General features: G+C 45.7%; 1 protein-coding gene across 12 annotated transcripts in view; it reads right to left on the bottom strand.

Annotated features, from left to right (window-relative positions):
• Positions 1–206: 206 nt before the first annotated feature.
• The window catches only part of TLE4 (TLE family member 4, transcriptional corepressor), a 141,026-nt gene continuing 128,738 nt past the window's right edge, over positions 207–12,494 (bottom strand). For all 12 annotated transcript variants that reach the window (XM_042964050.1, XM_042964051.1, XM_042964057.1 and 9 more), the window contains 6 exons: positions 8,853–9,102; positions 7,572–7,819; positions 5,116–5,263; positions 4,577–4,727; positions 4,161–4,237; positions 207–1,897 (listed from right to left, as the gene is read on the bottom strand). In XM_042964050.1, the coding sequence (XP_042819984.1) occupies positions 1,790–1,897; positions 4,161–4,237; positions 4,577–4,727; positions 5,116–5,263; positions 7,572–7,819; positions 8,853–9,102 (982 nt within the window). In that variant the 3' untranslated portion in view covers positions 207–1,789. The remainder of the gene's footprint in view (positions 1,898–4,160; positions 4,238–4,576; positions 4,728–5,115; positions 5,264–7,571; positions 7,820–8,852; positions 9,103–12,494) is intronic.

The raw sequence follows: 12,494 nt of genomic DNA, 5'->3' as shown, positions 1-12,494 counted from the left end.
ACGTCCTTGATAACGTCCATCTGCTCTCCCCTCCCGTTCTTGTCAAGTGAAAATAAAAACAGAACTAAGACGGCGGTAACAATAAAGCCCACGCGACCCCCGTCTCCCTTGAATAAAACTAGTAATTTTTAGCATATAGGAGTGGCAAAGTCACAGACAAAAAACAAACCAAAGTCAGCAAAACAAAGAATTAGAAATAAGCGTCCTAGAAGTTATTTTATGTTTAATGCTTAAAAGTCTGAATGCACAAACAATCTACCGTTATAGAAGTACTGGTGGTCAATACGATGCATTAGAACTATGTACAATGCACAGTTTAGTATCAAAATCTTTCTACACTGTAGAGTTTTACGAAACTGTTAATGACATCAAACACTAAGCACTTAAGACACCATTTTTTTTTTTTTCTGCTACCACATTAGGAACGTCAATGGACAGTCCATTTCAACTTGCAGCATCCATCCATTTCTAGTATGAAATTAAGTAATTTTCTACTTGTACAATAAAGTTTATCTACACAGTTCTCTTGATTTTGATCCATAGCAGCAAAGGCACTGTACATCAGCAGATCCACAGACTTAAAAGATTTTTAAAGCATTCAAACAAAAAAAAATAATAATAATAAAAAAAAAGGAGTCACATATCATAGTTGAACAGCAACAACAACAACATAAAAGATAACACAATGTTTCTGGCACAATGGCACAGCCCGCGTCCATTTCGGGGACATCCAACTAAGACAGGGAAAGAACCGGAGGTAAAGAAAGCAAGTCCTCCTCCCAGGTGAGAGTCCATTCTTTCTGGTTTTCAGAGGGAGGTCCTTGCAAATCTCCTCTGCTGTCCTCGTTTTGTAAAAGACTTGCCTTGCACAGCAGGAGGAATCCTCCCCTGAGTCTGTGCAGTTCCCGAAGAACATGCCAAAAAATAGCCCATAATTTCTCGTTAATGACAAAATTGCCCAAAGGTATACATCTCCCTTTGCAAAGAAACGTGGCAAAAATATCCGGAAGGGATTAAGTTCTCTCTTTAGGCCAGATTTAATTTGTTCATCTGTCTATAATACAATAAAAAAAGGAATTAAAAACTTATTACAAAGACACTTGTCAACGAGTCAAAAAAGAAAAAGGAGAAGTCCAATTACTTTTATCAAATAGAATCTAAAGCTATAGATATATTTGTTAAAGTTGTCCAAATAGACTCAAATGAATACGACGTGGCCTGTCAGGTTCTAATCGTTCAAATTTCCAAACATTTAAAGTAGAAAACAAAAACAAAAACAAAAACCTAACAACACAGCAACATATTGCTTCCATATGTAATTATACATTTCACGTCTCTATACAGTCCTTAGTCTACATTTAGTGACATTTTTAATCAATTATTTTAAACCTTCCTTTCCCCTCCTTTGCCAAAAAAAGGAGGGGAGGGGTATCAAATACAACGCATCTTCATTATCAATGCAGGAGCAGACAGCTTTATTCAGTCAAAGTTAGAAAGCCTTCTTTAAACAAAATAAATATATTACAGATATAATACATAATTCAAGATTCCGTCACGGTTAAGTATGGTTCTTCCATGTTCTTCCGAGTAGAGAGCTGAAGATTTGGTATCACAGGTTCTTAATGGGTATTCACAATTCAACAGCGAGGAGGAAGTGGGGGTAAGAGGCGGGATCAAACCCCACAGCTGTAGCCAGCGTGTGGAATCCTTGGTTTTAGATGCAGGGGAAGAGGAGGACAGAACAAAGTGCTACAGGGAGAAGGGGTCCAGTTCGCATGAAGATTTGTCCTTAATAAATAACTTCATAAACCGTGGCCTTCTTGTCCCCAGAGCCAGTGACAATGTATTTGTCATCCACAGAGATGTCACAGCTAAGCACCGATGAGGATTCTTTGGACTAGGAAGGAAACAGACACAAAGGTTAGGTACTCAAGGACAAACCCACGAGGCAGGACTAGAAAACACACAGGGGAAGAGTGTGACATGTCCCGCTGTCCCGACGGGAGCACCAAGGCAGGAAAGACAGGCTGGGCACCTCCTTAAATGGCGGGGCCAGGGGCACTCCTCCGGACGCCGCCCCGAGCTAGGCTACGGGCTCCTGCACTGGGGCCGTGGGGCAGCAGGCAGGCCGGGTGAACGGGCGGCGGGGCCGAAGAAGCCACGCCCGGTTCCCGATCCTGTGCTCCACACGGTCAAGGGCGGGAAACCCTCAACCTCAGTCAGTCTGCTTGGACTCAGGTCGAGCTGTGGAACACCGGACAAGTCACTCGACCCGTCTGAGCCTCCTTCCCTGACAAGCAGGTAAAGACATCTTGCCTGCCCGCCACCTCAGAGGGTTGCCTCAGAGTTCAAGTGGAAAATGGCATCAAAAACACCACATCTTTTGACATCGGGAATGTAAAAATATTTGTAATAGAAAGTCTCATTTTGTCCTGTGTGAAAAAAGAATGCCAGCTGTACACACTTAAGAGTTCTGGATACCGTCTTCAACTACACTACCTTCAAGGAGTTCAATGTCAACTTTGAACTGAACTGTGCTAAACAAAACCCCACAAGATTTTATTTTATTTTTTAAGTTTATTTGAGAGAGAGAGCGCGAGCGAGCATGTGGGGGAGGTGAGAAGGGGCAGAGAAAGAAGGGATGGAGAGGGAGAATCCCAAGCAGGCTCTGTGCTGTCAGCGTGGAGCCCAACAAGGGGCTCAATCTCACGAACTGTGAGATCATGACCTGAGCTGAAATCAAGAGTCAGATGCCGAACCGACTGAGCCACCCAGGCGCCTCTAAACTTCACAGGATTTTAACCGGAACTCTGAAAACACACACACACACATACACACACACAAAATCTGACATGCAGATGCTAACCCATTATCAGTGTTTCTCAAACTTTTTGGACTATAATCTGTAATAAATCCGTTTTACTTCACAACCCATTATACACATAAGATATTCACACACTTGTAAAACATCCAGGCGCCTGGGCGGCTCAGTCGGTTAAGCATCCGACTTCGGCTCAGGTCATGATCTCGTGGTTCGTGAGTTCAAGCCCCGCGTCGGGTCTGTGCTGACAGCTCAGAGCCTGGAGCCTGTTTCAGATTCTGTGTCTCCCTCTCTCTCTCTGACCCTCCCCCGTTCATGCTCTGTCGCTCTCTGTCTCAAAAATAAATAAACGTTAAAAAAAAAAAAAAAAGATCCACTCTAAGATTTTATAGATACACACATACATATATACACACACATACATATACACATACATGTACATATATTTAAGTCCTGGTTGGGACCACCAGAAAGGGTTTAACCCATAATACAAAAAAAATATTGTATTAAATTATAAACTTCATGGCAGCAAGAACTAGCTGTTTTTGTCCTGTTGATTATCTTGCACAGTATTTTCACTCAATATATATATTTTTGGATTCAACTGCATTGATCTACTCTATGATGACTTAGTACTACTCATTCGAGAAAACTGCAAATCTGTTTCTATTCCTAAAAAAAAAAAAAAAAAAATTCGAAGTACAGGTTAAAAAAAGGTGGTCTTCTTTAACTTGTCCAGGAGATTCACACGTGACAGCCAGAGAGCAGCGAGACTGTGCGTGAGCACACGGGGTACCATGCCTACCGTTTGGTCCTCCTAGAAATAATTTCACACTCTACACCAAGGACCACTGATTCAGTAAGAATACACACTTATGAAATTAATCAAGATTTACTAAACTTTTCCGGAACACTCTTCTTTGGGGAAAAAAGCCCAAAGAAATACCAATCCTAATACAAGTATTCAAGCAATACGCTCAAACTTTTTAAATGTAAGCATTTTAAAGATGTAACCCCCACACGAAAATCACAGAAGACGTAAAACCTCTACTCTCGTGTATAAACGGGACTGAGGTGTGAAGAGCTAGCGTATCAGGCTCGGTGTCTCGGCTCTGGGCTCACAGAGAACTGGAGACCATCCCCGCCCTCCACGGCTTGTGGCTAGGACACGAGCCTCCCTCACGCAGGGTATTCTGGTCTGTACGACAGGTGAATCACAGCACCTGCCCCTTAGAACACTGGGGGCCTTATTAACCTGACAGAACGCACAGAGCGAGCTTGGGTAAACACTGCCATGCATCGAGCACACAGAAGTGGTAGCGAAACAAGTTAATGTTACCTGGAATATACTGGCTCCGTAAGGTGTTCTCCAGGCATTCAGAAGGTTGTCCTTTCCAGTGCTTACAAACCATTTGCCTACAGAAAGAGGGGTTTTGTTCGTGTGACGTCATCAGATACCGGAGATGTGCTTTATATAGAGCACCCAACCATTCACAGAAAACCCATCTCATTTGCAACAAAAGTTTCTCTTCACGGGAAAAATAAAGCTCACTCTCCTAGATTTAGTGAGTTATTTATACTTACAAGAAGGGTAAAGTGGATTAGTACACAGCGTTAGAGACATAGCAAGTATGTGTAAGAAAGTAATGTAATTTTGAAGAGGGACACGGTAATAAACTAAAGGGGTGGAGTAAAACGCATCAGCAGGAGGGCAGAAGGAGGGATTCTGGCGGCGGACGGGAGGGGACTACTCACCACAATGGGCAAACTTGAGCGACAGCACACAGCTCTCATGGAGATGCAGCTGGTATTTGTCTGGCTTGGTGACATGTAGCACTTCCACGTTACTGTTCTCCATCCCCACTGCGAGCCACTCTCCAGTTGGGCAGTAGCCGAGAGAAAAGATCTGGAATTAAAACAGGCGATAGTGACGGTGACTAGGGAAGAGCACCTCCTTTAACCGGGAGGTACTGTTTCTTCTGGGGATAGATACTACTCCAATTATGAAAGACGTCAAGATAATTTGAATTGTATGGGAAGAAATCACAGCCAAATCCTAAGGTAATGCGATACATCTCCACAACAGAATTTATTAGCCATTTATGTAAAATCCAATATATTAATCCTTTAATAAAATAAACACTATGCTATTTTGACAGAAAACTATGAAATTTTCAGTTATCTAACCTAGAGTCAAAAGTGACTTCATCACCTGGTAAACGACTTAAACCTTAAGCACGTCCTGTATTTCACAAGACCATGGCGTCTAAAAGGTCACGGGCACAAGACCAGACCTGTGAGGTGAAGTCATGCTGCTGTAGCTGCCGCCCTTCGCGCAGGTCCCAGGACCTGACCGTGTTGTCCAGGCCGCCCGTCCAGAGCTTGGTGCCGTCATTAGAAATGTCAATACAGCTGGCCCCATCTGTGTGGCCCTGGAATTGCCTGAAAATGTCAAAATGGAGTGAAAACCCCTGAAAAGTTAGTTTTTAGGTGAACTCAACTCAGAGTTTGAAAAGTTAATTTTTAGGTGAACTCAACTCAGGAGTTCGTCAGTGCAGCCACCGTGGAAAACAGTACGGAGCTTCCTCAAAAAATTAGAAGTAGAAACAGCATATGATGCAGGACTTCTACTACTACTGGTATTTACCCAAGGAAACACCAATTCAAAAAGCTGTATGCACCCCTATGTTGACTGCAGCATTATTTATAATAGCCAAGATACGGAAGCAGCCCAAGTGTCCACTGATAAATGGACACGACGTGGTATAGATACACAGTGGAGTATTACTCAGCCATAAAAAAGTTCTTACCATTTGCCACAGCATGGATAGAGCTAGAGTATAATGCTAAGTGAAATAAGTCAAAGAAAGATAAACACCATATGATTTCACTCATATGTAGAATTTAAGAAACAAATGAATGAACAAAGAAAAAAAAAGGATGAACAAAAAACCAGACTCCTAGAAAACAAACTGGTGGTTGCCAGAAGGGAGGTGGGAGAGGGGACAGATAAGCAAAGATGATTAAGGGTACACCCACATGATAAGCACTTAGTAATTGGTGAATCATTATTTTGCATATTGAAACTAATATAACACTGAATGTTAATTATACTTCAATAAAAAAATTTAGAATTCCTCAGGGAGCAATATCATTGCCAGTCTTATAGATTTCATTTGGAATTACTGTATTTTCTAATTATTCAAAGTAATAATAAAGCATATACATAGATTGAAGTTTAGTTAAGATGTTGTATTTCCTGCACTTTTTATTTCTGAATACTTAGGAAGTACTCTTCATACCAAAAAACGATTAATATAACCAATGGGAAAAAAAATCTCCAACACAAGTAAACAAAAGAGAACACACAGCTACATGTATATGCACTAACCAAAAATACTTTAAGACCTATTATATCATTGTGATATGAAGGAAAGAATTAAAAAAATTTTTTTTAACATTTATTTATTTTTGAGAGAGAAAGAGAGCATGAGCAGGGGTAGGGGCAGAGAAATAGATAGGGAGACACAGAACCCAAAGCAGGCTCCAGGCTCTGAGCTGTCAGCACGGAGCCCAACGCGGGGGGGCTCGAACTCACAAACCGTGAGATCGTGACCTGAGCTGAAAACGGACGCTTAACCGACTGAGCCACCCAGGCGCCCCCGAAGGAAAGAATTTAAGAAGTCAGGAACATCTTCCCTTCTACAAAAGCTATGAGGAGGGCAAGGGAGCGGCAAGAGCGAATTTTGCCAGGGCACAACAATGCAACTGTACGAGGCCACGTAAGACAAAACGGCCATGCTCTCAGGTAAGGCACATGGAAAGAAACGCAGTGTGGTTCAGCTGCCCCAGGAGCTGGTGGAATGTACAAAAGACACTGGGGGAAGGAGAGATCAGAAGCAATTTCTTGTAAGAGCCTTACCCAAGATGAAACAAATGACAACTACTTTGTTTTTGGAATCATACTTAGAGCTCAGTCCTGCAAAATATCTGACGGATGGACAGTGGAGGCCTCTTCTCCTGACACACTCCCTCGAACTCACAGCTAGGCTTGATTACAATCCTCTCACACCCTTCGGCGGATCACACCTCTTGCTTCCTGCTCTTGTGGGTGCTGACATCTGGAGACTCATTTCAGGGCTTTACCTATCAATGCCAACCCTATACAATTTCACTTCTTAAAACAGACATCTCAGTGCATCTATCCATCCTCCAACGTGGGACTACAGATAATCTAGACCATTTCAGAGCAAGTAGCACAAAGCCTGGGCCCATGGTAGGTGTTCGATGGTTATCTGCTGAACGAATGAATGCGTGGGCTACACGTGGCACAAAGGACAGTGCCATGCGCTGTGAATCTTCTCAGTGAGTGTCTATCCACAATAATGGCTGGTTAGCAAGCACAGATGGCAAATTACAGATGTCTAACGAGCTCATGAGGTCATGGGAACATTATGTACATTAATTATGTAAAAATGACCTCATTTTTTAAAAACCCAAGTTGGTGATGCTCAGGATAACATCCAAAAAAAGCAAAGAAAGAAAACAAGCCCTCATTTTTTAAGATCAGAAGTGTAGAAAATAAGATTCTACATTACTAATTTGTTTCCAGCATCTTAAAAGAGGCCTGTTCCTAACACTTTTTAGTACGGTAATTGTTATTTCATCTTTTTAGACGCACACAGCTCTTTGGCCCAGAGTGGTAAAATCGGCTCCCCTCGTGCCCTGGTAAGGGATCTTGCCGACTCACCTCACCAGCGTCTGGTTGTGCAGGTCCCAGACCGCGATGTTGCCATCACTGCAGCACGAGAAGCAGACCTTGGAGTCGGGGCTGATGGCCAGGGCGTAGCACGCAGGGGCCGAGGACGTCAGCTCCGCCTTGATGCGCGGGGTCGGAGCCGCCAGGTCCCAGATGGACAGAGTGCTGGCTTCCCCTCCCACAATGAGGGTGCGACCGTCAGGGAGCAATCGGCAGGAACGGATGTAGTTATCCCTGTTCTGTAGAGACAAAAACCATCAAGAGATCACTCATGAGGAAAGGAAAACAGCATTAACATGAGAGCAGAAATCCATAAAAGTATTGTGTTCCCTCCTGGTTTTAATGAGCCATTTTTACTTATGACAATGATAAAGTGGATTAATGCTAGAAAATTACATGAAATTAGGGAAGTACTTAAACTTGATCTACAAATTTAGTGCTGAGATATTTAATCTTAATTAGCATGAAAATGCAAAGATCTAGACCCAACTCCCACCACCACCAAATCACCCAGCTGCCTCCGTCATTTGCACACAAAGACACATGCACACAACGCGGGGGCCCTCACAATCCCGGAGCAGCCACATCTGGGGACCTGGGTCCCCTGGCACACTCGACCTGGCCAGTGAAAGGTCCTCCTGCCACCGCCAGAGGGTCAGGGGTCAGAGACGTGGAGTCTCCTCCTCCCTTCCGGCCTGCGTTAGCTGGCTGACGGGCGGCCGGGGCTGATCAAGCATCATCAACCGGGGGCAAGACCCCATCAAGGACTGTTAAGGGACAGGAAAAAAAAGGCCCCTTCCAGCTCGTTAGGCTCTGGGAATGCTGTGTGCGTCAGGCATGTGACGCGGACCTAACACTGCGCTGCGGCGAGAGTGCTACCGCCGGTCTAAGGAAGAACATCCAAGTGAGGTTTCAAACACAACACAGGGGCAGGTGCCCAGGAGACAGCTAAGGGGGTACTCTAGTCTCGTCTCACAATGTGACAGACTGAGACAGCCAGGAGCATGCTCACAGAAACCCTCCCGGGCTTCGACTTTTCCTCACCTCCCTTACCAGACAGGAAAGCAGGTGGCGGGTCGGTGCCTGTGCCACCAAGACCTGCTGACTCTGCCCCGGGGAACTGAAAGATGCCTCCTCAGCAGCACTCTGAACCTCCACGCGAAAGGCCACCAAGTGGTGAGGACAACTACCCACTCGAGATCAACTCCGTGTGCTGCTTGTACACCCAAGTCTCTCACTGTCCCATCCTATTTCTGCATCAAGTTCGCTCACCAGACAGTCGAGCTGAGACACGGGGCTCTTGTTGCCAGGGTGGCTGATGTCCCAGACCTTGACGCAGCCCTTCCCGCCCGTGTACACGTGTCTCGTGGGGTTGCTGATGGTCACCGCGCACACCACCTCCCCGTGGTTCAGGGTGTTGATCTGGCGCGCGTGGCGGGGGATGCCGGGTCCGATGAGGGCGTCGGGGGGGAAAGGGACGGGCTGCATCTGACCGTCCGCGGTGACGTGGAAGGAGTATGCTCTATGGTAGTGGGGAGGAGAAAAAAATAGGAAGAGGGGAATGCAAAAAATGTTACTTAACTGATCGTCGTAACGAGATGAAAAATAAAACATTTGTGGTGCTACTTGTGATTTGCAAAGAAATCAAATTTACCTACTATAGTAGAAAGAACATCATTTTCAGAGTCACAGAGCTAGCTCTATGCCGACCCTTCACTAGCTGCTGTGTGACCTAAGTAGTTACTTAGCCTTTCTGAACCTCAGTTTTAAACTTCAAAAGGGGGAGCATGCTACCCACACTTCCTGGAGAATTAAACAGGACAGCCAACGTCTAGCATAACACTCCTTCAGGGTGCTCAGCAAACCTGCACTGCTTTCTGCTATGGGTCATTCAGAAGCCTGTGAGAAGATTCTGCCTGTCTCTCAATTCGATCAAGTGGTTTACTAATGGGGATCAATAAGCCCAAGTTATCAAGCTTTAAGGAGTTAAGAGCATCTAGGCCTACGTTGTGAAATGACCGACGTGCCCTACACACAAACCACAGACTTGACCATCACTAATTCAAATAATTCCCAAGGGAGCTGGAACCTGAAAAGGCACCCAGTGTGACCACCACAGAGGCCGACCTTGTGAGCACCTATCGGCAGCTCCTTTTCTAGTTCATTTCCAGGAAAAGCTCTATATGGGAAAGCATTTGGTTCCAAAATGCAACTTAAGTTAGAACATCTCCCTCAACACACCCCTGTTTTTAGGGTGCAGAGATTAGGAAGGGCGCCTCAGTGAGGCTACTGTGAAGCAGGGGCTGGGGGGAGAGGGCTGGACCCATCCTCTACCACAGGCGATAGCTCATTTTGGAATTTATGTCATTCTACTTTGGCGTGAAGCTTTGGAATGCGCTCTGTTTATAGAAAGAAGTTAACAAAAGACGTACCCGGGGAAAGCGTCTGTGGGTACACAAAGGACTGGAGCTTGGACCGATCAGGGAAGTTTTAGAATCAAGCCAGTTTATGGTTCCTCAATGCAAAAATCTACAGGCTAGTCACCTAAATTCATCAAAATGCAGCCCATTACTGAGGGGCCCTGAGTGTCCTCAGAAAGGATGATGCGAACATGTGGCCGTGGAAGATGTGGTGCCAGGTAGTGGAGGGCTTTTTCCTTCTCTGTAAACAACAGAGAAAGGCACAGGACTGGGTTGTAGAAGAAAAGTAGTAGGTCAGATTGCTGAGGGGGAAGGAAGCAGGAAACTAGGAAGACAAGAGACAGAAGACATTGCCTTGTCAAATCAAAAGGACTTGGGAGATACATAGGAGGTGCACCCGAGAGAGAAGCACTGAGGAGGGCTCTAAAGCTTGGAACCCAGATGACTTATGTAGCCCACGATACATCAGTCAAGTGTCAGGGAATCATGACTGAAAGGTATGCACGCAGGGAGGAAAATGGTTTGGTTTTCTCTAACGTGAGGGCAGTCAGGAACCCTAACAACTCAGAAGGAAGTCAAGTAATGTGATTCAGGAGAAAGGTTAGGTTAGAAGGACAATGTGTTAAGTTTTTTTTTTTTAGTGTTTATTTTTGAGAGCGAGAGAGAGAGACAGAGCGCAAGCAGGGCAGGAGCAGAGACAGAGGGAGACACAATCTGAAGCAGGCTCCAGGCTCTGAACTGTCAGCCCAGAGCCCTAAGTGGGGCTTGAACCCACGAACTGTGAGACCATGACCTGAGATGAAGTCAGACGCTTAACCAACTGAGCCACCAGGGCGCCCCTGTGCGTGCTTATCGACTAAAAGTGACAGTTGAAACTAAGGGAACAGAAACAATAATCTTGCGGCAGATTACGCAGTCAACAGACTACATGCAGGATCTAAGGGAATGCTTCCGTCTACAGAACCTTGACCAGCAAAAGCAGTCAGAGACGTGGATAACTGAGAGAGATGATCAAGGTCGGGGAGGAGAGGATGGTCAATCAAAGAGATTCAACCATTCAACACGGACTTTTTAAGTTTCTTTATTTTGAGAGAGACAAAATTCCAAGCAGGCTCTGTACCGTCAGCATGGAGCCTGACATGGGGCTCAAACTCAGGAACCACGATATCATGACCTAAGCCGAGACCAAGAGTTGGATGCTTAACCAACCGAGACGCCCAGGGGCCCCTCAACTCGTACTTCTTGCGTACCCCAGCACACCAAGCACCATGCTGGCCGGACTGGGGTTACAACAGAAAGAAAAAAGCCATATCCCCGGTTCTCCTGAGGTTACAGCCTGTGGAGAGTGGGCGGCAGGTAGGCAGAGGGGCAGGTTCATTAATGAGATATTCACATAGAGAAGTATTAAAATGTTAGATGGTCAAGGCTATGAACAGTGGAAGTGCATGGTACCGTGACAATCTGACAGAGTGAGGAAATGGTGTAAAGAAGACGGTGTGAGGAGGTGTGTGACAAACGTGAAGGCCAGAGTGAGACCGAATGCTTATTATCTACTCGGAAACTATTAATTAGGTGCCTAGTATGAACCAGGTGCTATCAGGTGCTGGGGAATCAGAGGTGAATAAAGTAGACCAAGTCCCTATCCTCCAGGCCCACATCTAGAATGGAAAGCAGACATCATATATAAGGAGATAAATCAGTAACCTCAGACTCCATCAGATGCCGACACACACACACACACACACACACACACACACACACACACACGAGCTGCACAGGTCTGGGGCAGCGTACGAGCACAGACATGAAGGAAGGACACAGGCCCTGCACACATCGAGGGGGGAACGTGCCAGGAAGAGGAACAAGACACAGTCCCTGAAGCAGAACCAAGTGGGAATGCTCGCGTGTACTCAGTGGAGAGGGGCAGGCTGGAGACGGGAAGGCAGCGTTAAAAAGGGCCCAGCAGGCTGTGAAGAGGAGTGTGGGTGTTATTCTGGGCAGAAGGGGAAGTCACAGGAGACTCAGGGGCAGGAGTGGCAGGATTCAGTTAATGTTTTCAAGTGCCGTTCTGGCTGCTGGGTGAGGAGCGGATTGTAGGGGGCACAACAGAAAAAGGGAAACCAGACAGGAGTTCTGTGCAGTGATCTAAGGGACAAGCCAGTGGCTAGGGTTTGGGAGACAGTGAGACAGCTGGGAACAGATTTGCAATGCAAAAGATCACTCTGGCCAGGTGGAGGTAGAGAAGGGTGTGCTGGATGGGACACTGGGACTCTGGAGATGACACAGGGAGGGGCAGGGACGACATCTTCCTTGTGACCCTGTAAGTAGGTAACTGCACTCAAAGGGAGAAGCTAGAGGGGACATGGTCCAAGCCACGACACGAGGTTACTGGGGGTTGACCTTGTGAACACCAGAGTCACCTGGGATGATGGCAGGTTCCGAGTGGAGGAAGACCCTAAGCCAAGGGTCCAGTCTTTAATAAACTGGGAAAATC

Source organism: Panthera tigris, chromosome D4 (genome assembly GCF_018350195.1).
Source record: "Panthera tigris isolate Pti1 chromosome D4, P.tigris_Pti1_mat1.1, whole genome shotgun sequence".
NCBI classification, from domain to species: Eukaryota; Metazoa; Chordata; class Mammalia; order Carnivora; family Felidae; genus Panthera; species Panthera tigris.
This window is presented reverse-complemented; position numbering and strand designations above follow the sequence as displayed.